General features: G+C 38.6%; 3 protein-coding genes across 3 annotated transcripts; 2 read left to right on the top strand and 1 right to left on the bottom strand.

Annotated features, from left to right (window-relative positions):
- Positions 1–532: 532 nt before the first annotated feature.
- On the top strand, positions 533–4,096 carry LOC107788817 (origin of replication complex subunit 5-like). The gene is made up of 5 exons (XM_016610546.2): positions 533–709; positions 888–1,748; positions 1,840–2,256; positions 2,859–3,174; positions 3,284–4,096. Exons 2-5 carry the CDS (start codon positions 910–912, stop codon positions 3,332–3,334), a joined length of 1,623 nt encoding a protein of 540 aa, XP_016466032.1. The 5' UTR covers positions 533–709; positions 888–909; the 3' UTR covers positions 3,335–4,096.
- Positions 4,097–7,563: 3,467 nt separating this feature from the next.
- On the top strand, positions 7,564–10,288 carry LOC107827543 (cytochrome P450 86A8-like). Its single transcript, XM_016654699.2, has one exon. The coding sequence runs from the start codon at positions 8,173–8,175 to the stop codon at positions 9,781–9,783; it is 1,611 nt and encodes a 536-aa protein (XP_016510185.2). The 5' UTR covers positions 7,564–8,172; the 3' UTR covers positions 9,784–10,288.
- Positions 10,289–11,056: 768 nt separating this feature from the next.
- On the bottom strand, positions 11,057–18,396 carry LOC107827552 (ascorbate transporter, chloroplastic). The gene is made up of 11 exons (XM_016654708.2): positions 17,818–18,396; positions 16,145–16,725; positions 15,553–15,660; positions 15,104–15,259; positions 14,571–14,786; positions 14,041–14,250; positions 12,522–12,659; positions 12,294–12,395; positions 12,138–12,203; positions 11,707–11,791; positions 11,057–11,609 (listed from the first exon to the last, which is right to left on the bottom strand). Exons 1-11 carry the CDS (start codon positions 17,870–17,872, stop codon positions 11,512–11,514), a joined length of 1,815 nt encoding a protein of 604 aa, XP_016510194.1. The 5' UTR covers positions 17,873–18,396; the 3' UTR covers positions 11,057–11,511.
- Positions 18,397–24,773: the final 6,377 nt, after the last annotated feature.

Below are 24,773 nucleotides of genomic sequence, written 5' to 3'. Positions count from 1 at the left end.
AACTGTTGTACATGATGAACTGAAATCTCATCTATTTATAGAAGAAAGAAAGTTGTTTGAACTGAATTCTCATCTATTTATAGAAGAAAGAAAGTTGTTTGAACTGAAATCTCATTTATTTATAGAAGAAAGAAAGTTGTTGTGTAAGCTACTACTGCAAACTGTTGTATAAGCTGCTTGTAAGTTGCTACTGCAAGCTGCTTCTAAGCTGCTACTGCAAGCTGCTGTGTAAGCTGCTATTGTACCAGATATAGATAATTTTCTACCGGAGATAATGTTTATCCATAACGGAGTACCAAAATGATAAGCTTCTTCACGAGGTTTATTTCCAATATAGTACTAAATAGATAAATATATTTACGGCGGAGTCTCATATGGATAAGTTTTTTCAGAAAATTTATTTACAACGGAGTACTAAATAAATATCTATAATATAATATATTTATAACAGTTGTAGCATTAATTTTATTGTTGTAAAATCCAATTTTAATATTTGAACGTTATCGCAAAACCTTGACCCAAAACATTGTAAAGCCATGGGCTTCTTGGCGGGAAAAGTTAGATGTCATAACCTAGGGCTGATGTGAAAGACTCTTCAACTTCTCTTTCAACTCCGTGTCTCCCTTCGCCGGCCACCTCGAAATTCCGGCCGATTTCATATCTTTGACTACCCACTAATTCCGGCCTATTACTCTACTGCTGAATTAAGGTTCGTCCTCAACTGCATTTACTTTGTTTACTTACTTCAGTTTTCATTATTCATTTTATGTGGGATTTATATGCAATTAAGTTGTGTTCAGTTTCTAAAATATCTATATTTGATAATGTTAGGGTTTTGGTGGCACTGTGATTGAATGATTTATACTGCTATTTTTTGAATTTTCCAGGATTTTGAGCACATTGTAAGAAATGGGTGAAGAGGGAAATCCACGAACTCCCAGAAGAGCCACTAGATCATCATTGTGTAGCACACCAAATCCTAAAATTTCTACAGACAAGTCAAAATCATGTAATCAACAACCTTTAACAATACATGACCTTGCTTATCGAGACGAATCATCAATTAGTTTAGATGACTTGATTTCTAATTTACCAGGCAGGCGCTCACAAATTATCAAATTGTTGCGCCTTTTGGGCCCCTTGGATTCTCCAATGTTACCATTTTTTGTATATGGGGGTGCTTCAACTGGGAAAACAAGTACAATTCTTCAGATATTTAAGCACCTAAAACGTCCGTTTGTTTACTGTAGTTGTATAACATGTTATAGCCCAAGGATACTATTTGAATCGGTGTTGAACCAGTTATCGCTTCATAGAAGGGATGAAAGCAATGACTATTCGAGTACTAACCGCTGCGAAAAGCCCTCCGATTTTGTAAATCTTTTGCAGGGGGCTCTTCGTAGTGTGGTAGATAGTTTGAAGGGGAGCATGGCGAAATCAAGCTCAAAGAAGTCAGTGGGATGGGCTAGGGGGAAGATGGTTTACTTGGTGTTTGATAACTTGGAGCTTGCTCGCGGATGGGACAAGAGTTCCAATATATTACCGCTTCTTTTTAAGCTCTATGATATACTGAAAATGCCTGAAGTGGGTTTGATTTTTCTCAGTAACGCCTCACCTGACACGTATGACTCGGACACTGGTTATGTAGAACCTATTCCTGTTCATTTTCCTGATTACACCGAGGATGAACTTCGTCAAATCTTAATGAAAGACCAGGGAGGCCCAAAGCTATATTCCTCATTTCTGGAGTAAGTCTGAAATTTAAATTTAATTTTCATCATTTTGGTGGCTTTATTATGAATTCCACTTAACACACATTCTTTACTTATTTTAATACAGTGTGGTGTTGAGGCCATTTTGTCGAGTTACTAGACGAGTTGATGAATTATTGACTGCCTTCTCATCATTATATCAGATATATTGTGAACCTCTGGATGATTTAGGCATTGTTCCAAATGAAGATATGAAAAGAAAACTATTTTCTCATTTTCAACCACATATTGGGCCATCCCTGAATGACACGTTCAAAGCTGGAAGCAGGCTGTCTTCTGAAGCCTCAGCTAAGAAGAACAAATGGAAAGGCGTGGCCAAGAAAAATGGAGTTTGTGAATCTTCTGATGAGATAGACTTTCATATGTCTGCTTGTGCCAAATACCTTCTTATTTGTGCTTTTCTTGCTTCAAGAAACCCAGCTACCCTTGACGCGTCATTGTTTGATTCAACTGGAGGTTCCAGCAACCGAAAACGAAAGAGAAAGTAAGTAATTCTGAAATCTGTTCTTCTGACATTGCTGTTAATTCTACTTCCCTTTATTTGGTAGACAAATTGCTTGTGTTGATGACTTTCTTTGCATTTACATGAGTGCTTTGGGTGTACCTTCATTTTTTCTTAAATAAAGCAGAGAACAAATATGTAAGTTTTTGTTGGGTGATAAATTGGAATACCGGACATAGTTATTACCAAAATAATCAGGGGTGCTAAATTGGACTACTTGACATCGGTATCACTGAAATAATCAAATATGAAAATGAGAATTTGCTTCCTTGTTATCGTTTTTATCATCGAAGCCAATTAGTTGGAAATATTTTCCTAATGTTATGAAGCTTTAAAGTCCTATTGGCTCATTCATGAGAGTTCTTAAGGAAATATAAGTTCGAAAAAGTGACGATGTTGTCTGATGATTAGGTTTGTTAGTGAATCGATATTGGCATTTGAAGTGTTGTCTGGTGCATGATGAGCTCAATCCCTTTAAAGTTAAAGCGATTCTCATTTATCTGCTGCGAATCATATTTTAGTTGTCTTTGATTATCTTACTTCATTTGTCCTTACACGCCTAAAGATATGATCTCTGCTTTCAGGAGCTCCGAGAAGTCAATGGAGAAAAAGGAAACTGCAGAACAAGACTTGCTCTTGAAGGGACCAGGGACATTCCCCTTGGAAAGATTATTAGCCATATTTCAGTGTATTGTATCTGTTGAAGAATGCTTACCTGATGAAGAAGCACAAGAAGATGGTGGATTGGAAGGAGAGAGTTGGACTAATGGACTATTATCTGATGTTCTTTTGGAATTATCAAGTCTGTGCAATGCTAATTTTATCAGTAAAGGAGGAAGTTGCCCCTTGGAAGGCGCTAATCGGTATCGATCTATGGTGTCCGAAGATATGGCTCTTAAGGTAACTTTCAAAATCTTTTTCCTTATTGTTTTAAAGTACAAATGGCCATATTTTCAGAAGCCGTTCTTACTTCACCATTGTGGCTCGTCTTGTTTCTCAAATTCTGCAGGTTGCAAAGAGTCTAAAATTTCCTCTGGCAAAGTATTTATACAGAGGATGATATACAAGATGTTCCATTCGTGTAACGAAGCCACTCATGTTAATATGATTTTGCATGTCAAGCAAGAGCAGCATGATGCAGTCAACAAGGTGATGTCACCTAACCAACCTTTGTGGCAGGGTGAATGTACGACTAAGATTCTAGTTGTGTATCATTCTTTTTTGTATACTGAGTGGTGAGAGGCTAAGTGGAAGTTGATTGGGTGGACTCCATGAAGAACATTTAAATATTTTCAGCTATCGAAATAATTGACTAACATTGAACATATGACGATACGCAAGTGATTATTTGCTTTCTCTGAGTTTATAAGAATCTAGCTAGTCCGTTAGTTTACTGGCATTAAATGATTCAAGTTCGATTCCTTTTGAAATCTTTTTATTTGTTAAACATGATCACTTACATCTGCTGTAATTGGTGCTATAGAATGAAGTGTGTATATTTTGCTGGAAGGTAATTTTGTTGTCTTCCAACCTAACCCCTTGATGGCAACCCGATATTTCCTTTTTTGAATACTTCTCTAGAAGAATAGTTGAGGTGCGCACAACTCTTGGCTACAGTGCTGGCATCAAGAAGGTGCAAGGACGTCTGGAAATAGCTAGGTACGACTCTCTCTGGTTTGTTCAATGTGAATCTTAAAAATGCTCTGTTGATTTTGGAATATAAGGTTTCTCTCATGCTGCTCTATGGACTAAATAGAGGTCCTAAGAAAAGGTGGATGTTTTCACTTTTTTCATTATTGGGACGGTTTCATGGGACTCGGTATTACTTGATACTTTCTTATTACATGGAGTATATGTTGTTCCCTCTGGCATTTCCTGGGTGATACTGAGGCTATGTGGCTTGTACATGGCTGTAAGAGTCAATTCTGTCAATTTACGCTGCTAGTCTTAAAATTTAGTTCCTCTTCTCATGGCAAAGGTAATTTAAATGAGTAGTAAGTTAGTAACAGTATAATTTTTGACGGAATAAACAAAAATAACCAAAAAATGCTATCTTTGTATAGTTGGATTTGTTTCTTCATAATGTATCCTGATTTGTAAAGGAACTATAGCCTAAGTTACATGGATCATTTCTTTTCTCAATTTACCAAAAAACTGCATTAAGAATTTCTCAGGTTCTTTACATAAATTCAAAATTAGCAAAAAACTTTGTACGAATACTCATATACACCTGTATTGGCTACACTCCGAAGAACGAGTCCGTGTAACATAGACTACTGCTAAGTGTAGGGGTGGATGGCGTGTTGTGTTGCTTGGTTCGTCTAAATCCAGTAATAAATTTATGTGTAAAAATGTATCAAAATTATAACAAATAATAGGTTTGAACCATAATTTTAAAAATAAAATAGGTTGAATGCTAAAAATTTGAAGGGGTCGTTTGATATTTGAGATACGAGATAATAATCTAAGAATTAGATGCAGGATATTTTACCTCGTGTTTGGTTGAATTTTTAAATTCGGGATTAGCAATCTTTGGATCAATTAATCCCAAAATTAGGTATTATTCTATCCACATTGAGGGTGAGATAATAATCCCGGGATAAACATTAAAATGGCAAAGATGCCCTTCTCCAAGGCTCTTCCCCCTAAGTCTTTTACACAATCCAAAGTTAAAATTAAAAATGAAAATTTATCCTAACTTATTTACTGTACACAAAATACATGTTTTGATTATACCCATATATTCCATTTTTAGTCAACATTTATCGATAAAAATATATTCACTAAATAATCCCGTTATTACTTAATCCTCGTATTATAGTCCCATTATTATAATCCCGAGATAACTTATTCTCCTGCCAAACGTTCCCTAAAGCAGGGGCGAATGCAGTAAGCGTGAAGCGGTGTCACATGACACCGCTTCGTCATAAATTTTTGTTAAATGTGTATATAAATAATCTGCAAAAATACCATTTAACATACTAAAATAATTAAGTGTGACACCACTTGTCATCAAGTTTTTTTCCGGCCAATTGGTGTAGCGCCTGATTTCCTTAAGCAAGGTGGCGGGATCGAACACCATTTATGGGGTTTATTTTTTTTATTTTTTTTGAGGATTTGGACTGGAAAAAAAGAAGGGCAAGAGAATGTATCTCTTGTTACTTTTTCATTGTTTCGTTCTGTTACTTTTTTTTAAAAAAAAAATTCTTAAAATAGTTTTACTTTATGAGTGTACTCTATAAAAATATTCGGAGGTTCTCAAATTAATATTTTTATTTATAATTCAACTTACATTCAATAGATTATCCTAAAGCATCTTTCAAACTTTCAAATCAAGTTCAAAATCTCAAAATTCATCTAACTTGGAAGAAAGGGTCAATAGTCGGAGCAACAACGACAAATTAAACGAGTTAATTTAAATTCCTTAAAAGTTGACACTGAAAAAAGATTGACAACTCAAAAATATTATTGTAATAACCATGATGAAATAAAAAGAACATATCTTCAAAAAAGTCTTTTCCAACCTCGAAATCACAATTTTTCTTAAAGAAATTTATGATAAATTTGTCGCTTTGATCTTCAAAGGTTTGCTAAGTATAATAGGTTGGAGTATAATGTAACTGAATATGTGACTTTTGCTTCTATTCTTACTTGATTCAAAATGAATGCATTAATCAAGGGGAGGAGTTATATTTTAAGTATAAGGTTTATACCCGGGCGGATGTACCAAGGTTGAAGTGGTGTCGAATATGTCATTTCTTACTTCTTTAAATGTGACACCGCTTACAAAAAAATCTTGCGTATACCGCTGGTTATAAGTGTTTTTTTTTTATGTATAAGAATATACTTAATATTTCTTTATGGTCTCTATTAGCATTAGAAGGTTCTCAAGGATATTTAGTTTATCACCTAAATTATTAGGAGATAGTTGCACCAATCTTAGAAAATTTTGCTGAAAAACTAGTAAGGAATTTGGTGAAGTGATTTATCCAAATTAAGATATGCCAGTCAATTGTTGTGAAGAAGATAGATAATAGCTAATCCATCAATTAGAAGCTTTCCTTTTGTTTATCATCTTTTTCAGTAAAAAATTAAAGCTCTTTCATTTTCAACTAAAGAAAAAGGTTTAAGAAAAGAAATTGGGCGTTGACCTCAAATAGCATTTGATTCCTGCAGATCTATCTTGGCTTATTGCATTGGCAAAAAAGGGGCTCGATTTCCCAATCAATCGGCTAAGGTTTCGTAATTTCGTTCTGTTCGAAAAACCTGTTTACTTAGACTTTTGTTTTCTTTCCAGAAAACCATGGCCGTCTATATATGGTAGTTGACTTTTGCCCCTCTGTATTATCCTGCATTCAAGATAGTCAAAGTCAACTCCTGCCATTGTAATAAATTTTATTTTCATTTATTATAATCGTGTTAAATTTTTTACACTATCAGTGTATATTAACCAGTCAGAAGTATTTTTATTTTACCAAATCAGGATAAGTATAAATAGTTAAAATGATACTATATAGCCGCAATATTTTTGTATATATATACATTTATGTATGTTATTTACAAAAAATATACTCTTTCCGTTTCAATTTATGTGAACCTATTTCCTTTTTAGTCCGTGCCAAAAAGAATGACCTCTTTCCTTATTTGGAAACAATTTACCTTTATGCAATGATTTATAGCTACACAAAATATATGTGCCTCATTTTATACCACAAGTTCAAAAGTTTTCTCTCTTTTCTTAAATTTCGTATCCAGTCAAATGTGTTCACATAAATTGAAACAGAGGGAGTATAAATTTTATACACTTTTGCGGCTATTGAACGTAAATAATTTTGGCCTCGGGTTAAAAGTAATCTTTGCTCCTATGCATAGCCACATGCTGTTGTAGCTCATCTTAATCCAATAGTGTAAAAAAATCTTAATCAGGCACAAAAGTTAGACTTACTATATTTTCCATATTAATTACCAATGGTTTTAATTTATACATACTACTAATAAATTGCGAGTAAACTTTCTTATTTTCTAAGTTACTCATCCCACTTTTATGAGTAGCTACACTAAATATCTTTGAGGAAATATAAAAATGCAAGTATATAGGAGTTAAATCATTTAGCAAGATATTATTTCTACTGATAAAAGGGATAAACATAAAAAACGAAAGGCAATAAAAAAGGTTAATAGAGTCACGTAACGTGAAGTACTTGGCCATAAATTTGTTGGTGGCAGGTCGTTCACCGAACCCTTAACCAGCTACATGATCACAACCCCATGTTCCATTTATGAGTTGTTATACTAATTCTTAACTAAATTTTTGCAACCAAAAAACAAAAACAAAAGCACATATACATCTCCATAAGTACAACTTTCCAATCCTTTCTCACTTCCCTTTTATCTGTTTTTCTATTTCTGCACTACTAGCTACTTTTTTCTCAACTAATCTCATTTACTTCATTTCACCACCCCTTAGCTTCCTTCATTCAATGCTTGAATTTAAAGAGCAGCTCCTTTTCTCTGCAGAAATTAGTTGGGGAGCTTTTCATCCCAACCCCCTAACCCCCACCATCCCTCATTTGTATTTTTCCTTTTGATTGCCCACTGTTAAGTTTTGGCTATAGTGGTTTTACTTGATGTCCTTTTGCTACAAATCTTGAATATAGCTTTTTTTTTTTTATATGCATTTATTGTGTTTGCCAGAGAGAAAAAAATTAGATGGTGAAATCCAAGATACAGTCTGGCTCTTAGTTATTGCTCCTCAATTCTACTTCAACTACTACTATTATTTTCCTCCCCTATAAATTCCCTTTTATTCTCCTTTTCTTTTGTTAAATCTCATAGTACTATCTACTCCATTGGCCGTCTTTTTTTCTTCTTAATTTATATGCTTCATTCTCTCAAAACATGGACATTGCCATAGCTTTACTCTTGTTCACTGCCATAACTTGTTATCTTCTATGGTTCACCTTCATCTCAAGATCTCTCAAGGGTCCACGTGTCTGGCCCTTATTGGGCAGCTTACCGGGCTTGATCGAGAACTCCGAGCGTATGCATGACTGGATTGTGGACAACCTCCGCGCGTGTGGTGGCACGTACCAGACATGCATATGTGCTATCCCATTCTTGGCCCGGAAGCAAGGTCTCGTGACTGTCACGTGCGACCCGAAAAACTTGGAGCATATTTTGAAGACCCGATTCGAGAACTACCCGAAGGGTCCGACTTGGCAAGCCGTTTTCCATGAGCTGCTTGGCCAAGGAATTTTTAACTCTGATGGTGACACGTGGCTGTTTCAAAGGAAGACGGCGGCGCTTGAGTTCACGACTAGGACCCTCCGCCAAGCCATGGCTCGATGGGTCAACCGAGCCATTCAGCTTAGGTTCTGTCCAATTCTTAAGACGGCTCAGCTTGAAAGCAAGCCGGTTGATTTACAAGATCTTTTACTTAGGCTTACTTTCGACAACATTTGCGGCTTGGCTTTTGGCAAGGACCCGCAAACATTGGCACCCGGCTTGCCGGAGAATACCTTTTCTTCGGCTTTTGACCGAGCCACTGAGGCGTCGCTGCAGCGGTTCATATTACCTGAAGTTATATGGAAGCTGAAGAAATGGCTTGGGCTAGGAATGGAAGTCAGCTTGAACCGAAGCCTTGTACAGCTGGACAAATATATGTCTGACATCATAAATACACGTAAGCTTGAGCTGATGAGTCAGCAAAAAGATGGAAACCCTCATGATGACTTGTTATCAAGGTTCATGAAAAAGAAAGAATCCTACACGGACAAGTTCTTGCAACACGTGGCACTCAACTTCATCCTAGCTGGACGTGACACGTCATCGGTCGCATTGAGTTGGTTTTTCTGGTTGGTCATACAAAATCCAGTAGTTGAACAAAAGATCTTACACGAAATATGCACGGTCTTGATAGAGACACGTGGCAGTGACACATCATCATGGCTCGACGAGCCGTTAGCTTTCGAGGAAGTTGATCGGCTAACCTACTTGAAAGCTGCATTATCTGAAACTCTCCGGCTTTATCCGTCGGTGCCGGAGGACTCAAAGCACGTGGTGGTCGACGACTTGTTGCCGGACGGAACATTTGTTCCGGCAGGTTCATCAATAACATATTCCATATATTCAGCTGGAAGAATGAAAACTACATGGGGTGAGGATTGCTTAGAGTTCAAGCCAGAGAGGTGGCTAACCCCAGATGGTAAAAAGTTTGTAATGCATGAACAATACAAGTTTGTGGCTTTTAATGCTGGTCCAAGGATATGTCTAGGGAAAGACTTGGCATACTTGCAAATGAAGTCGGTGGCGGCAGCAGTGTTGCTCCGCCACCGGCTCATGGTGGCTCCCGGCCATAAGGTGGAGCAGAAAATGTCATTGACTTTGTTCATGAAAGACGGCCTTAAAGTAAATCTTCTTCCAAGAGACCTCACACTATTAACGGATAGTCTAAAGAAGGAAAAAGAGGTCCAATTAGTCCAAAAATTGCATAGGGACAAAGATGAATGATCATAATGGGGAGAGGGGTAGGAGGGTGGTTGAGGTGGTTTAAAGAATGGTGTCGGCAAATATTGATTGCAAAGGAGCTAGTTCAATTGGATTGGCTTATGGTGGTTAATTCTCACATGAATGCTCAATTATGGCAGCTTTTGTCATAAAGGAGAAATGACGGTATTCATGATTTTAAGGTACATCTCATTCATTGTGAGACAAACTTTTTTTTTCGGTGGTAGATGAGCACAACTGGAAATGATTTTGAGGTTGAAGAGGAGGAAGATTTCTCAATAATTTACTAGTAATAAGTTGTACAAGTATCTAGCTGCACTACTTTTCTTCTTTTAATTATTCTATAGTATCCTAAAGCTGACCCCTTTATTTGTTCCTTTTACGTTGTTTGGTTATTCTCCTTAGAATTCTTTTGTATTTTCTAGTTTTTTTTTTCAGTCTCACTTTGTTTGGTATGTTAATTCTTTTGTATCTTGTTATTATTTTTGAATAACTAATGGCGTTTGTTTTGTTTCTGGCCTCTTGTCCCACAATTTACATTTTAAATGCTTAATGCTCAATAGCGAAAGTAGAAAGCTGGACCACTGGTCAAGCATAAATGGAACCTAAAACTTTTCTGTAAAGCCCTTTCCTAGGTTGAGATTAGTTTTTGGAAGATCGGTTACAATCAAATTAATAACTAATCTAACTGAATTGCTTAATTCAATTTCCTTTTCCCAAAATTAGTGACATTTGCAACTAGGAGTCGAACTCTAGCTGTCGCAAATCTTTCTCTCATTTGAAGGTGAAATTCGTTGAAATGGCAAGTCTCATATTACCTGGAATTTATCATCCAAGAAAATGCAAGATTTTAAAGTCTATCTAGGCGATGTCTCAAAGTCTATTACGGAAACGGGCCCTTAGCTTAATTATATCCCAATCTCATGGTTCTATAATCTCATTTTCTGTTCTTTGTAAATTCAACTCTATTTCTTTTCCAGGACTTAGCAAAATCCTGTCTGCTGATGCATATCCTGGTGTTCAGACCAGAAACTAAACATCTCTCCTTAAATATCTCTATTGGAGTATTTGATTGATGAAGCAAGGGGATCTTAAATCCATATGAAGGAATCCACATCACACATAGCACTGAAGGGCGTTTTTTAAGCCAGCTCAGTTCTCTTATCACAGAGAAATTTAAGCTGAGTGTATTGAGTTTGGTCAGAGCAAAACCAAATCTAGGTATTACATTTGGTACTATCATATCTAAGTTCCGTAAAATTTTTAGAGTCCATCGTTAAGTGTCAGATCAACATCCTGAGAAGTATTAAACAAGTATAATGGAACGCGTCCGTACAACAAGACTAGCAAACGGTATCAAGGTTGAAGGAAAATACTAAGCTAAAAAAATGTCCAGACTTCATATCAGGTGTTCTATGGAAAATCCATGCCAGTAAATTTACCAACATTTACAGGTCAAATTACCCAGATAGCTTTTTGCTAAGCATGGTTCAAAGTTTTATGCAAGTAAAGAGCACCTTTAAGGAGAAACTTTCCGAAAGCAACTCTGAAAATTGTTTTACGGACCTCATTGCAGGGGACTTTCTATGTATAAACCTGGGGGCATTAGCACCTTGTACTCATAACTGGAATTTATGCTTGTAGTAAAACTCGTTTCCAGGTATCCGATGGATTTTCACTTTTTCTGATTTCTCAAGTTACACTAGGCTTCCTTCGTGCAACCTTTAATATCTACTCGAGGATTCTCTCTCCAGTTGAGAAAAAATTCCAGACTAATGTGCCTATGATGTATAATATAACAGCCACCTTAAATACATCATCCCAAGATCCTGCAGAAGGAAAATACAGGAATGTCATGAATAAACTCAAAACCAACATTCTCATTCAGAACCACCAAGCTGATAAGAAAATATACAACATAAATACCTTTTTGTAGTATGTATCCAGTTGCAGCTGTACCGAAGACACCAGCTAGCACTCCAGCAGTATTAGATAATCCCAACAACACTCCCTGCGGGAGGAGATGTATAAAAAAATTTCAAACATCTAAATTTCAAAACAAGCTACAAAATGTCCAACTGTTCTGTGAAAAATATAATGGGTTGAGGCAAGCGTTAGCAGAGGTTTACAGCCATCAACCAACAAGCTAACATGATATAAAATTTCTTTCATGATTACTAATTCATAAAATATAGTTAACAGTGTCCAGACAAGAACTTCCACCAATGGTGATAAGATAAAGTTCACGAGTTGCATCCTGGGACCGCAGTTACCTACTAACCGGGAAAAAAGTAGGACAACGATTCTAGACATGTCAATCAACATATAAAGCTTTTATAGGCAGTAGAGGTACTTACAGCGTAACGCGGTCCAATGTCTTGGTGATTAGAGTAGAGGCCAGACTGAGAGAATGCATCCGATCCCTTGCAAAAAATCAAAAAATCAAAATATCTAATCAACAGACTTCAAAAATCTCCCAAAAGTATGTCATTCCATTATCCTATGGTACCAACCTGACTGCATGCCATGCATAGCACTGCTAACGCAGGAGTCCTCACATGGCTTAATTGTGAAAGAAAAAAAGCAGGGCCCAGAAAACCAATAGATTGCATAATCTGCAAATTTACTTTGGTAGTTATTTATTAGAAACGAAATAAATTCAAGTAATGCTCATCATTAGATGATTAAACTATAACGCTATACACAGTAAACTTTATACAAGAGTTTTATGAAGCCCTTGCCTTACGAACTGATGTTATGGAGAATCCTTTGCTCACAAGTGTATCGGCAATCCAACCACCTACATTTGCAAATACGGCCATGGTCAGCCATGGCAATACGCAGAGTAGTCCTGATTCGGTGAGGTTGAACTTTAAAACCTGTAGAGATAAAAAGATTGGAGAGAAAGACCTTAATTAGCTTGCACAATAAAGTTTGTTCTAAATACGGTACCGTCTTCAAAAAATCCATTAGCATTGAGTCACTTCAGATAGTTTAGCCCGTAACCTCATAAATTCAATCCACAGAATACAGAGAAATGTCAAGATCCACTAGAGCTAGTAAGGCAAGCACTAAAGGTATGACAAAACGAACCAATATCCAAATTCAAGTTGGAATATGAGTAACTGAAATTTTCACAAGATCATTACTCCAGATTCAGCATTATGGTTACAAGTTCTAGAGCCTTGAAGATTCTCAACATCTAAGAGAGTCATCAGTGATAGCAAGACAAATATTTCATGATACCACAAGAAACATTGATATTAGAAGGCAAGAAAATGGACTTGCATAATTAGTCGAGCGAAATGGATTAGCCAACCCAGCTAATTTGAGATTGAGGCATAGCTGATTATTGACTGATAAGATGGCTCACAAAGTGCTTAAAGTTATTTTGAGATTTATATTATCTTGACAAGGAATCTCTAAGGCAGTCACATCACACTCCACAGAAGCACGGAAAAAGAAAAGAAACAGATGCACAAAACAAATGGAATGTCAGAAGACTAGCCGAAACCAATCTGAAATGAACACAAATTATTTGTCAAGCAAGAATTCCAGATCTCCGGCTACCAGGCTCAGATGCTTAGATTAACTCCTATAACCATGCATGTTAAGATAGAGTTCATCTTTACCAATCTTTACTGTTATTCCTGGTGAAATTTCATTATTTTTATTAATGGTAAATTGCCAAGGAAATCAGAGGAAACAGAAGAGAGGAGAAGGTGAGATAAATTGAAGTATCAAGTGTACCCGGGATTTGTAATTACTTCAAGAAGTCTTTGACAGCATAATTAATAAAGCTGTACATGCATAGTCACAAGAGTGACTTCTTGAATATGTTAAAGTTTATATTCGAGAACCATTTGGAGTTTGATTAAACATTTCTTCTTCCTCTTCTAATGATTACAATCTTGATTAGAGTTTTCAAGGAATTGGGCAGTTAATCAGCAAAATCAATTTAAAATATAAAAACAGACTGCATAATGGATCAGGTAATTGGGTGCAGTTTTCCTGTCCTGCTAGGACTGAAATCAGAGGCATAAAACCATACAGCATCCTGTATCATTAATAGAATCTCTGAGATCTACGGTTCAGCTAGTCTCCAGGAAACGGTGCATGAATCAAATAATATCCCACTTGGACGAAGACAAAAAATAAAGTTTTATTTATTCTTTTGTTCTCCATTTTCCAGGATGATGAAATGCAAAGAAAAGAATTAACTCCAAGAAGAATGGCGCCAGACAGCAGTATCAGACATACCTGACTATAGTATGTAGGCATCCATGTCAGTAGAATAAATGTTCCCCAGTTATGACAGAAATGGGAGATAATGAGGGCCCAGACAGGTGCCTTTGATAAAATTAGTTTCCATGGGATGTTAGAGACAGGTTCCTTAGAGACACTGCCACCCATGATCAGCCTCTTTTCCTGCGCACTAAGCCCTGGATCATCTTTTGGAGAGCTATATGCCTGTAAAACAAAATAGTCAACGTATAACAAATGTTATACCATGGAATGATGTTTCAACCATGAAAAATCATGGAAAGGAAATAACAACCAGACATCTTAGATACATTGACAAGAAACTGACGCTCCTAAAGGATGATCGCAGAAGTTGAAAACTAATAACTATGTTGCTTTGTTAGAACTTCACAACTAGAAGCACAAAGGGTTCTCTTATCTTAAGCAAAACTGTGAAAAGGGAGAAATAATGATAACAAGTCATGAAAATTTTGAAAGACTATAAAAATAACATAAGTCAAAGATACTGAAAAAGCAGACAAACTCACCTTGGTCAACCACAGCGCAAACCAGATGCTTCCAAGAGAACCAAAGGAATAGAACACTGATGGCCATCCGAACTTCTGGATCAAAATAGGAGAGAAAGCTAATCCTGTAACAGAACCAAGATACATTCCACTATACACTAGGGCAAGAGATCTGCTTCTTTCTGAGACAGGAATCCACTTTGAGAGCATATTATTCATGGCAGGCATCGCGACACCCTGACGAGAACTTACATAGTCAGAACAAGAGACTATGCATGCGATACTTGAATTAACTCCTTACCAACTACAGTTGTGGTACAAAAGAATCAGAGTGTACGGTGAGGCCCCAAAATTGATCCACAAGTTTATGAGATGTATCTTCTTAAATCCACTATGCTTAGTATAGCTAAGCGTGAAACAACTGGTTTCTCTTACAATGTCCATAACAAGAACATTCAGGCTACTTACTGGTCTAACGACTACTTAAAATGCTTGGAAAATCAGCTGCGTAGAAGATTTTGGAAGAAACTGGGAATATGCATATAGAGACTAACCTCCCCAATACCCATTAAGGCACGCACGACAAGTAAAAATGGAAGTCCCATTCTGGCGGCAATAGGAGTTAAAACAGTTGCAATCGACCACCAGACAACTCCGAAGCCAAGCACTACCTTCCCACCAAGTTTGTCCGCCCATATCCCTCCAACAATCTGCATATAGAACATATAAACAAAAGTAAGATATTGGTTTATCTAGCACATAAGAATAGCATATCAGAAACTGAATTGATTCTCCTATGTGTTCGTGCCTCTTCACTGGCAACCTAGAATAGAGTTCTAAGGCTAGCTTAGAGATTAATAATAGATAAAACCTTATGTTGAGACATGGTCAGAGTACATGAAAACCGCATCCATAATACAACAGATTGATCAAATACTAATACTAGAATAGGAAAGAGTTCGTGCACTAGAAGAGACCAAGATAGTGTTAAAGCGAAGAAAACCTGAGTGAGAAGATAGCCCCAGAAGAAGGAAGACTGGATGAGACCAACCGTAGCGCTGTTCCAGTTAAATTCCTTTGACATCGGAAGAATTGCAATGCTCATGTTCACCTAAAACCAAAGTGGAAGCTGAGTTAGGGCAGTAATAAAGGATCACATATGGTCTTTTTTCCAATAATATCAAACAGATGAATAGAAAAAGAATGGAAGGAAGAAATTCATTGTCATTCAGCTTAAGATCTCAAGAACTTAAACATAATTTCTCTTTTAAGAAAAAAACTTAAACAACTTTTGTGACTTAATCTGCAATTAAAAACTTGAAGGCAAGGTAGCTATTCTTACAACCATGTTTGTAAACAAATTTTGATGGTGATTATTGAAAAAATAGGATATAAAATATTAATGTGGTAGCCATAAAGTTTGGCATGTGCCTGAATACACCTATGCTTAGGTGTATTTTTTTTAATAAAAAAGTTAAGCAATGAACGATACATTCAAACATCCCAAAAAGGGATGACAATGTCCATCTTATAGGGGGTCATAAGATCAGAATGGAAAGCTAAGTAGCAAGATAAAAGTTGGATGAATTGCTCACACGATCCATGTTGCATAACAAAAATGCAGCAAAACACAGCAGTACAACAATCCAACGTCTTGGAAATTGCTCCCACCAAGGTTTTGATTGCTCAACTTCTTCCACCAAAATGGCTTCACTTGCCCCTTCCGATGACACAAGAGACTCCAAAGCTCCAGTTATGTCATACTCATCAGATTTATAGTCAGCTTGGGTTCTATTTACCGCAGCATGCTTTTTCTGCAGCTTTTGTCCATCAATGAAACCAAGCTTATCCAGCTTCCTTGGTTGAACCCAACTGTTACCTGAGTCAGCAGAGGAAAGATAACATTCCCATCTTCTGGTTCTTCGCCTAGGATTGATGACATGAGAACTTTCACTAAACCGGTTAGGTTGAATGAGTTCAACATAAAATGGTGATTTTGATCCAAAAGATTTACCATCCAAAGGTCCAGTAGATTGGGAATATGACCTATAAATGCAACCGGAGTACGACAAGCCACTCCTTGAGAGACACCGGTCGTTGTATAACATATTCCTCTGAACATACTTCAAAGCAGCACAACCCAATCGTTCTCCACGGCTAATACACTGCTCTCTGCCTGTTGACATAGTCAGTTCATTGATTTGTTATCCAAGGCACCACGAAGATGCAAGATACTAAGAACTGAGTAGATCAAGTAGATGAAGAAAATCAGGAAAAGGCTTCAGCGAAGTGTAAAATTTAGTTTTGGCAGCTACAAGTGCTGGCTAACGTTTTGATCTTTACAGCACTTCACTATTCAGAGTGTTCCCCAAAAACAACAAGTGAAGCGAAAGAGAAAAAGAAACAAGACTCAATGCTCTTCACTTTTCAAGAACTACTCGCTTTACCCAGAGACCAGCTTAGTTTCTTACAGCATTTCCGTGACCAATAGGAATCACAAGATTCCCTGCATGTGTAATATTCACATATATCTCTCCAATTAATTGCAAATCATGAGTTAATTTGCATATGTACCCAATTTGAAGTCAAGATTCTCTTAGTTTTGTCGGGTTAACCACTATTTATCAAATTTTCCATCACTTCACCATAGCTTGTGGTAAAGGATATTCCTTTAGAAATTGTGCAAGAGATTTTAACATCAAAGAGATCAGAGAGTTTATACTGCGAATGTTATCTTGATAAAATAGGACTTCTTTTCTGTTTATAGTCTAGGCACGAAATACCAAAATGATTCTCTAATATTAATGAGATAAAGAAACAAACAGTCACTGTTACACATCTTCGAGCCGTAACTAATTTAAGCTTTGTCTTAGTTGAATCAGTTTTAGAATTCAACATTGATATAGTCGCTCAAATGACCAAAATTGAAATATTTGTCACACAAAATCTATGAGTATCCATTTGCATGCAAAAGATTCCTTTAGATACCAGTATAACATCTAGATTTAACTCAAGTACTGAGGCAAAACAGTACTTTCAGCCCAAAAAAGAAAAAAACTAAATATTTTTAATCATAAAAAAAAAACTACATTCACAAAATCAATAGACATGCAATCAATTTGCTACATGCATCCAATAGAGTATACTGCTTCACTATTTCTCAAAATTCATAACTTCCTGTATACTGAAATTAATCAGCTAAACAGCTAGCAGAAACACTAGTGTAGCGAAAGTCCAAAGCACGAGTTAGCAATGGTGAATTGTTTACCTGAACTGACGAAACAACCGAAATTCCGGTTAGAAACAACGGCACCGATTGCCATTGTCACCGGTGACTACGTTTTCCGGCAACCAACACTCTCTGCGTTCACACGAACTAGTTATCCGTTTTAAGGAAATAAACTGAATTTCTCTCTCTAAAATCTGCGCAGAGAAAGGAGATAACAGTAGGAGTGATGTTCCTCATCCGAATTTCAGTGGAAAATTGGCATTTATATTTTCTGTTTTTTTCTGAAAAGCGGGAAAAATAAAAATCTCAGTGGGCGTCGATATAACCCAGAGCAATAGAGGGCTGAGAATATGACACGTGGCATTTCATCCGCTGTGATTTGAGAGGTTATCCGTGCGGAGAAGCTACAATCTCTTTAATACCCCTCTATGTTTAATTAAACTAGGAATGATTTTAAGAGTGGGAACAAATGGAAATAAGGTGTGACGTTAAGGGTAATTTCGGATATCACCATGAAAGCTGTGGGCTATCGCTTTTACCGAAAAGCCATTGATCGGTGACTCACGTAAAGGAATAGAATCTTGGGAGTACATTTTTTGTTGTGGCTATTTTTGATCCACTCCTCTTTGCATACATATCAAATTAAGTTATATGCTCTTAAGCCAAGTGAAAAGAATAGCACATCCGTTATGTCTATAAGAACGGTTTGAGCAGAAAGTCTAAATCTCGGCTAAACTATTAAATTTAAGTAATAATGAATTAAAATCTAGTTACAAATAATAACTCTAAATATAAGTCTTAAAAACGTATGGGAGATGGGGACAGATCCCATAAAAGATTGATGATAATAAATACAAATTATTCTTAAAGTGTGAGTAATAATAGAGGTGTGACTAGCAATAAATAATAATAAATAATATTTAAATAAATAGGAGGAAAGATATACCCAATAATGGATGAATTGGACGAATGTTTCTCCTCACAATGATGAATGACAGATAGATCCAAAATTTGCTTGACCAATACTCGGATCTGATAGAAATGTGTGGAATAATATGAGCAAGAATCTTGATAAAAATGTGATCTTTATATTTTTATAAGAGTGAGAGTCTTCTTCTGAAACGTATTCTTATCAAATGAATATTACATCCCCTATTCCCTTTTCTTTTTCCCTTATATATTTGACACATATACCTAGCAAACCCTAATAGTACAAGTGCAGAGAATATTCACTCTAATATCCTATTTTGAAAACTAGCCGTTATTGTTCTTTACACGATGCTCGACCTCGGTCATGATTGACATCTCGGCCAAGAATCTTGCTTCTTCCAGGTCGAACTCAACCGACTCTTTCCTTAACATCGTATTACGCTAAATATCCTTAGGGCATATTTTTGCCTATACAGTTAGTCCATCCGCTTATTAAGGCCGACCCTAGACGGCCTCGATGAGCGGACTCTATTTATCGTGGTTGGCAAAATTGGGCGAGCAAGTCAAGTAGTGGCGTTTCAGACGAGGTGACAACATGACCTTTCGTGAACCGCAACCTTTGGGGTCGCATTGTTTCAGAATGATGTCATGACATCATGCGTCACTATGGCGTGTCTTCCCAATGCTCTGCGTTGTTTTTCGTGCCCCTGCCGTTTCGATACCTGCGCTGGGTAATGATGGCCTGATTTCTTGGTCATGATGCTTGAACTCTTATAAATAAGGACATGAGACCATTCGTTTGTGTTTTGCATATTCTTAATATCGAATCTCTATGCCTTCTTCTCTCTTCTTCATATTGAATCCTTGCCTTCTTTTTACTTCGTAATCGCGTACCCACTCCCCTAATTCTGGTGATTTCAGTTGCTTCCAACACTTTTGTACTTAAAACATCTTCTCTCGAAAATATGGTTAATGTACCCTCTAGTTCCGGCATGGCAACTGACCCTATCCCTTTGGCGGAACGTATGCCTCCTCATGGCGATAGTGTTTCTGTTTCCATTGAAGACAAGAATTTTTCTACGGTGGAGGAAATAATCCCTCGTAGTGAAAAAGTTAGGTCCGACTTTTCGAAGACGCCTGAGGACGACCCTGAGGTCTCGGAATCGGTGATGAAATAGGTTGATCTTGCTGAGCTTAGGGCAAAGTTCAAAATTTCTGCCCATATCGATCTGATCCCAGCGGGGCCCGATATGGTACAAATACACTACCCCGGGTATTGCGCATTCTATGCGTATCCTTTCTACGTTGGCTATTCCTTTCCTCTTCTCTCATTGGCGGAGGAATTTTGCCGCTATGACGACGTTTGCCCGACTCAGCTCTCTTCATACATCTACAAGTTTATCCGCATGTTGACGAAATATACAGAGTTGGCCGGGGTCGGTATCACACTCCGCCACTTGATGCATCTCTTTGTCCCGAGTTTCTATAGGGGGAAGATGTTGCACCTTCGCCACCGAGGAAGTAAATGTCTGGTGGTGAAGATGGACGACAAGGCAAATCGCCAGTTCTGGCTCAACTACTTTTCCGTGAAGATCAAGGACGTGGTGGCCAACGCGAGCGGATTCCCTGAGACTTGGAATTACGCCCGTAAGTATCCCTTTTATTTCAAACATTTGTTCTTCCTGTTTTAGTCATAGTCTGACATTCCGTCCCTTCTTCGTGCAGCTGAGACTACGCCTCCTCCTTTGGTCGGGGACATTCATGACTGGGTCAGCCAGGTTCTGCCTCACACAGTGGGGATTCGTGAATGGCCGACCTTTCTCAAGAAGTTCGGGCCTGCGTCTTCCGCGATCGGTGAGTTCATCTATATATATATATATATATATATATATATATATATATATATATATATATATTATTTTTTATCTATACTGTTTTGACATCATAGTCGCTTGCTCGTTATAGTTTTGTATAGGAAGTGACAATCTTTTAATCTTTCTTTTTCAGCCTGAGAATCTTCTAGGAGACCGGAGGCTCCTGCTCCTGCATTTCGTAAGAGGAAGACTGCTTCTTCTTCGGAGTCTGTTCCCATTATGACTGCGACCAGGCCTGCCCGAACGTCTGCTTCTGTTCCTTCTTCCTTCTTCTGTTCCTACATCTGCAGCAGAACTCTCGACTTCCCCTTTGCATCATCTAAAAGACGAGGACGATGAAGAGGAATCATCGCCGAATAGTAGCAACTTGCTTCCCCGCAAGAGAAGATCAGTGGACGTCGGTGAAAGAGCTGTCCGAGAGGTGAATTCAGTGATAGGGGATTTCGTCGTCCAAGAAACGGCGACCATAGAACTTAAAGATGACACCGAATTACCGCCCGTGATTCCGTCATCATCTAAAGCCGAAGAGGGCACGTCTCTCCCTGAGACCGTGGTGGAATTTGAAGGGCCATCGGCGAGAGTTCCTGACGACTTGCGACAGGACGAGCCATCGGCCTCGCGACCGACCGAGGATCCTTCTTCGAAGGCTGACATAAAAGGAAAATACGTAGTGGAGGAAGGTTCCGAGATAGGCTCTGATATGGATGCCGAGAAGGTGAGGATGATGGGGGAGGGACTTACCCATCTTGAGGTGAGATTGGAGGGGACCACGCGGACTATTGCGATCCCCGTGGATCGGGATTTGTTTGTTGACACGGAGGTCGTGGTCCCTTATCTTGGTCCCCTCTGTTCTCATGTGGAGGGTAAAACCCTTGAAAAGCTGAAGGATGCCACTTTATCTAGGACCATAGCCGGCCTCGCTCTTAGGGTAAGTTTTTCGATCCCTCCTCGTTTTTGTATGTCGACTTCAAAACTTTGTTCTTACTCTTCATTTTCTGTTTCTCTTTCTTTCAGACTGTTATTTTGGAGATTGAGAGCGCTCGACGAGAGGAGATGCATAAGGCTATTTTTCAGAAGATAGAGCAAAAATATCGTGACTACCGTAACAAACACCGCGAGATCTGCAGACGGTTCGGTGAGAGCGACAATTTCCAGGCTATCCGAGATGAACTGAAGGAGAAGGATGATGAGTTGGTAAGAGTCATCAAAAAATGCAGTGTTCTTGAGGGGGCATTAAGGGACAAATAAGAAGATCTTGAGGTGAGCAAGGGGGTCGAGGCTCAATGTGCCGATCTTCAAGCCCAAGTGGTCTCATTGCGCGCCGAGCTAGGGGAGTGTCAACTCAAAGTGGATGCTCTGAGTGGTGAGGTCGTTGAGAAGGTAGCGGATTTAGAGGAGGCAAAGTTGGCCTAGTTAGGGGTTGCGAGGAAAGTGGAGGCTTTGGAGATCGTGATCTGCATTCTTCGTTCTAAGCGGGAGAGTGCTCTAGAGATGGCCAAGCTCAGAGAGGGGCGACTTGATGAACGGATAGGGGAGCTGGAAAAAGAGGCTTCTGGCCTTTGTGATTGAGTTGCTGCTCTCGAGGCTGAGAAGGCACAGTTATTGGCTTGATCGTCTTCTTCCCGTACTTCTAATTTTCCCGACTTTCCGCGGGATTTGTACGAGGAATGGATTCATGCCAAGGCCCAGCTGGATATATTTAGAGATCTGATGGGGGCGGGAACTATTTCAGAGGCCGACTTCGAGGATGCTCATGTTAAGGCACGTAGAGCTCGAGTTGCTTGTGGCTATGATCCCGCTACACCAGAGGCCGATGATGTTGAGGAGGATGCGGGCGTGGATTGGATTGAACAGGATGCCTGGTATGAGGATGAGTATCCCGCTGGCGATGATGATGATGAAGAGGAAGATGAAGATGGCCTAGGCGATCAAGCTAATAGTGTTGCTGGGCCAGGCGAAAATTAGTTGTTTTTTCTTTCCTTCTTTTTTGCTTAGCCACAGACATGTGTATTTTTTGTGGGAGTGTTTTCGAGCTTTTGTAAAAAACATTCTAAGTATTAAATGCTAGTTCTGTTACTCGTACCTGACTCTTTTTCTTCTGTTCGGGTTTGTATGTTTCTTTGATTTTGTTGCTTGGTTGCCCTAGTCATAATAACTTTGTTCAAGTAGGTCGAATGAGGTTGAAACAAATTCTTAAGTTTGATTTTGGCCGAGGGCCAGTAGGTGTTGGTTCGAGCGAGGTTGAACACCTCGCATGTTTAGTTATGGCCGAGAGCCGATTAGGTATTGATTCGAACGAGGTCGAATATAACCTATATTTAGTTATGAACGAGGACCGATTAGGTGTTGATTCGAATGAGGTCGAATATAACCTATATTTAGTTGTGGCCGAGGGTCGATTAAGTATTGATTCAAACAAGGTCGAATATCACCTATATTTAGTTATGGTCGAGGGACGATTAGGTGTTGATTCGAACAAGGTCGAATATAACCAATATTTGGGGAGAACAAAAATAAACTTTATGTATTTGTGCTTTGTTCATATACTTGGGGAGATTTACATATTTTCCGAGCGCTGGCTGGCCTTTCAGTCCCAGTCCCAGTCTATCTAGTCCCTTCATTGGTCGAACTAGAAAAATATTGATAGGTCGAGCAATGAACTAGTTGTCTAGTGCCTTCGTCTATGCGCACTTTAATCCTGAAGTATCCCCGTCATCACCTCGTTAAAAACTTCCTTGAGAAAATCTAATTGGGACAAAACTCGAGTAAGGAAAAAAGAGTACAACTTTGGGGACATCATCCTTTAAAAGTTGAAGTACTTTAGGTGAGTAATATTCCAGTTGTTTGGTAGTCTCTTTCCTTCCATTGTTTCTAGTGTGAATGACCCTTTGTTTGCTGTTGCCGTGATTTTGTAGAGGTTGTCCCAGTTTGTTCCTAGTTTGCCTTCCCCCGGGTCTTTGCTTGCTTGTGTTTTGGCTTTAAGCACATAGTCCCCGACTTTGAGTGGCGTGATCTTTGCCTTTTTGTTATAATAGCGTTCTGCTTGTTGCTTTTGGGCGACCATTCTCATGTAGGCCATATCTCTTCGTTCCTCGACTTCATAGAGTTCCTGCATTCTATTGTCATTGTTCTGGGGTCCGCTTTCGCGGGAGTATCTTAGGCTGGGGTCCCCGACCTCGACCGGTATTACTGCATCAGTCCCATAGATTAACGAGTATGATATTTCTCCTGTGCTCGTCTTTGGCGTTGTTCGGTAGGCCCAGAGTACTTCTGGCAATATTTTCAGCCACAGTCCCTTGCCATCTTCGTGTTTCTTCTTCTTCATGATGTTCAGTATTGACATGTTAGAGGATTTTGCTTGCCCGTTGCCCACGGATGTGCCATTTTTCGTAAAAGTTAGCCACCTTCTTTCTTGTAAATTGGGGTCCGTTGTCGCAGTTAATTTCTTTGGGGAGACCGAAACGACATATGATGTTTTTTCATATGAAGGTGATCACTTCCTGTTCGCGTATTTGGGTGAATGCTCATGCTTCCACCCATTTAGAGAAATAGTCAGTTAAAACCAAGAGAAATCGTACGTTACCCCATCCTACCGGGAGGGGGCCCACGATGTCCATTATCCATTTGATGAATGGCCTAGGGGAAATTACTGAGTGTAGGTGTTCTCCTGCTTGGTGGATTATTGGGGCATACTTCTGGCATTGCTCGCATTTTTTCACGAAATTCGCGGCCTCCTTTTTCATGGCGGGCCTGTAGTATCCTACCTGTATGAGGCATCTGACTAAAGCTCGATTACCGGAGTGAGCTCCACAGTGGAATTTGTGTACTTCTTCAAGGACGCGCCACGTCTGATTTGGGCCTAAATATTTCGCCAGAGGGCCGCCATATGTCCTTTTGTACAGGTCGTTATGAATGATGTTGTATCTGGCTACTTGCATTCGTAGCTTCTTGGCCTCTTTTTTATCGTTGGGGAGTACGCCGTCCTGCAAATATGTAATAATACGGTTGTGCCAATCCCAAGTCAGGTTTATAATTCTTACCTTGATTTGATCTATCGACGAGTTGAGTAGGTAGACAACATTTCTTTCTCCGGTTGTAATGTTTTTGGTGGATGTGGCTAATTTGGCGAGGCCGTCCACCTCGGTGTTCTCTGTTCGGGGGATCTGGTTGAGTTGACATTCGTCAAACTCG

This window comes from Nicotiana tabacum, chromosome 19 (genome assembly GCF_000715075.1).
Source record: "Nicotiana tabacum cultivar K326 chromosome 19, ASM71507v2, whole genome shotgun sequence".
Classification (NCBI taxonomy): Eukaryota; Viridiplantae; Streptophyta; class Magnoliopsida; order Solanales; family Solanaceae; genus Nicotiana; species Nicotiana tabacum.
This window is presented reverse-complemented; position numbering and strand designations above follow the sequence as displayed.

Excerpts from the sequence above, each read along its gene's own strand:
- LOC107827543 (XM_016654699.2), top strand. The coding sequence starts at position 8,173 with ATGGACATTGCCATAGCTTTACTCTTGTTCACTGCCATAACTTGTTAT.
- LOC107788817 (XM_016610546.2), top strand. The coding sequence starts at position 910 with ATGGGTGAAGAGGGAAATCCACGAACTCCCAGAAGAGCCACTAGATCA. Across the intron at positions 2,257-2,858 it reads AACCGAAAACGAAAGAGAAA|GAGCTCCGAGAAGTCAATGG; the intron begins GTAAGTAATTCT and ends CTCTGCTTTCAG. Across the intron at positions 3,175-3,283 it reads CCGAAGATATGGCTCTTAAG|GTTGCAAAGAGTCTAAAATT; the intron begins GTAACTTTCAAA and ends CAAATTCTGCAG.
- LOC107827552 (XM_016654708.2), bottom strand. The coding sequence starts at position 17,872 with ATGGCAATCGGTGCCGTTGTTTCTAACCGGAATTTCGGTTGTTTCGTC. Across the intron at positions 14,251-14,570 it reads TTGCGCTGTGGTTGACCAAG|GCATATAGCTCTCCAAAAGA; the intron begins GTGAGTTTGTCT and ends TTTGTTTTACAG. Across the intron at positions 11,610-11,706 it reads TGGATACATACTACAAAAAG|GATCTTGGGATGATGTATTT; the intron begins GTATTTATGTTG and ends TTCCTTCTGCAG.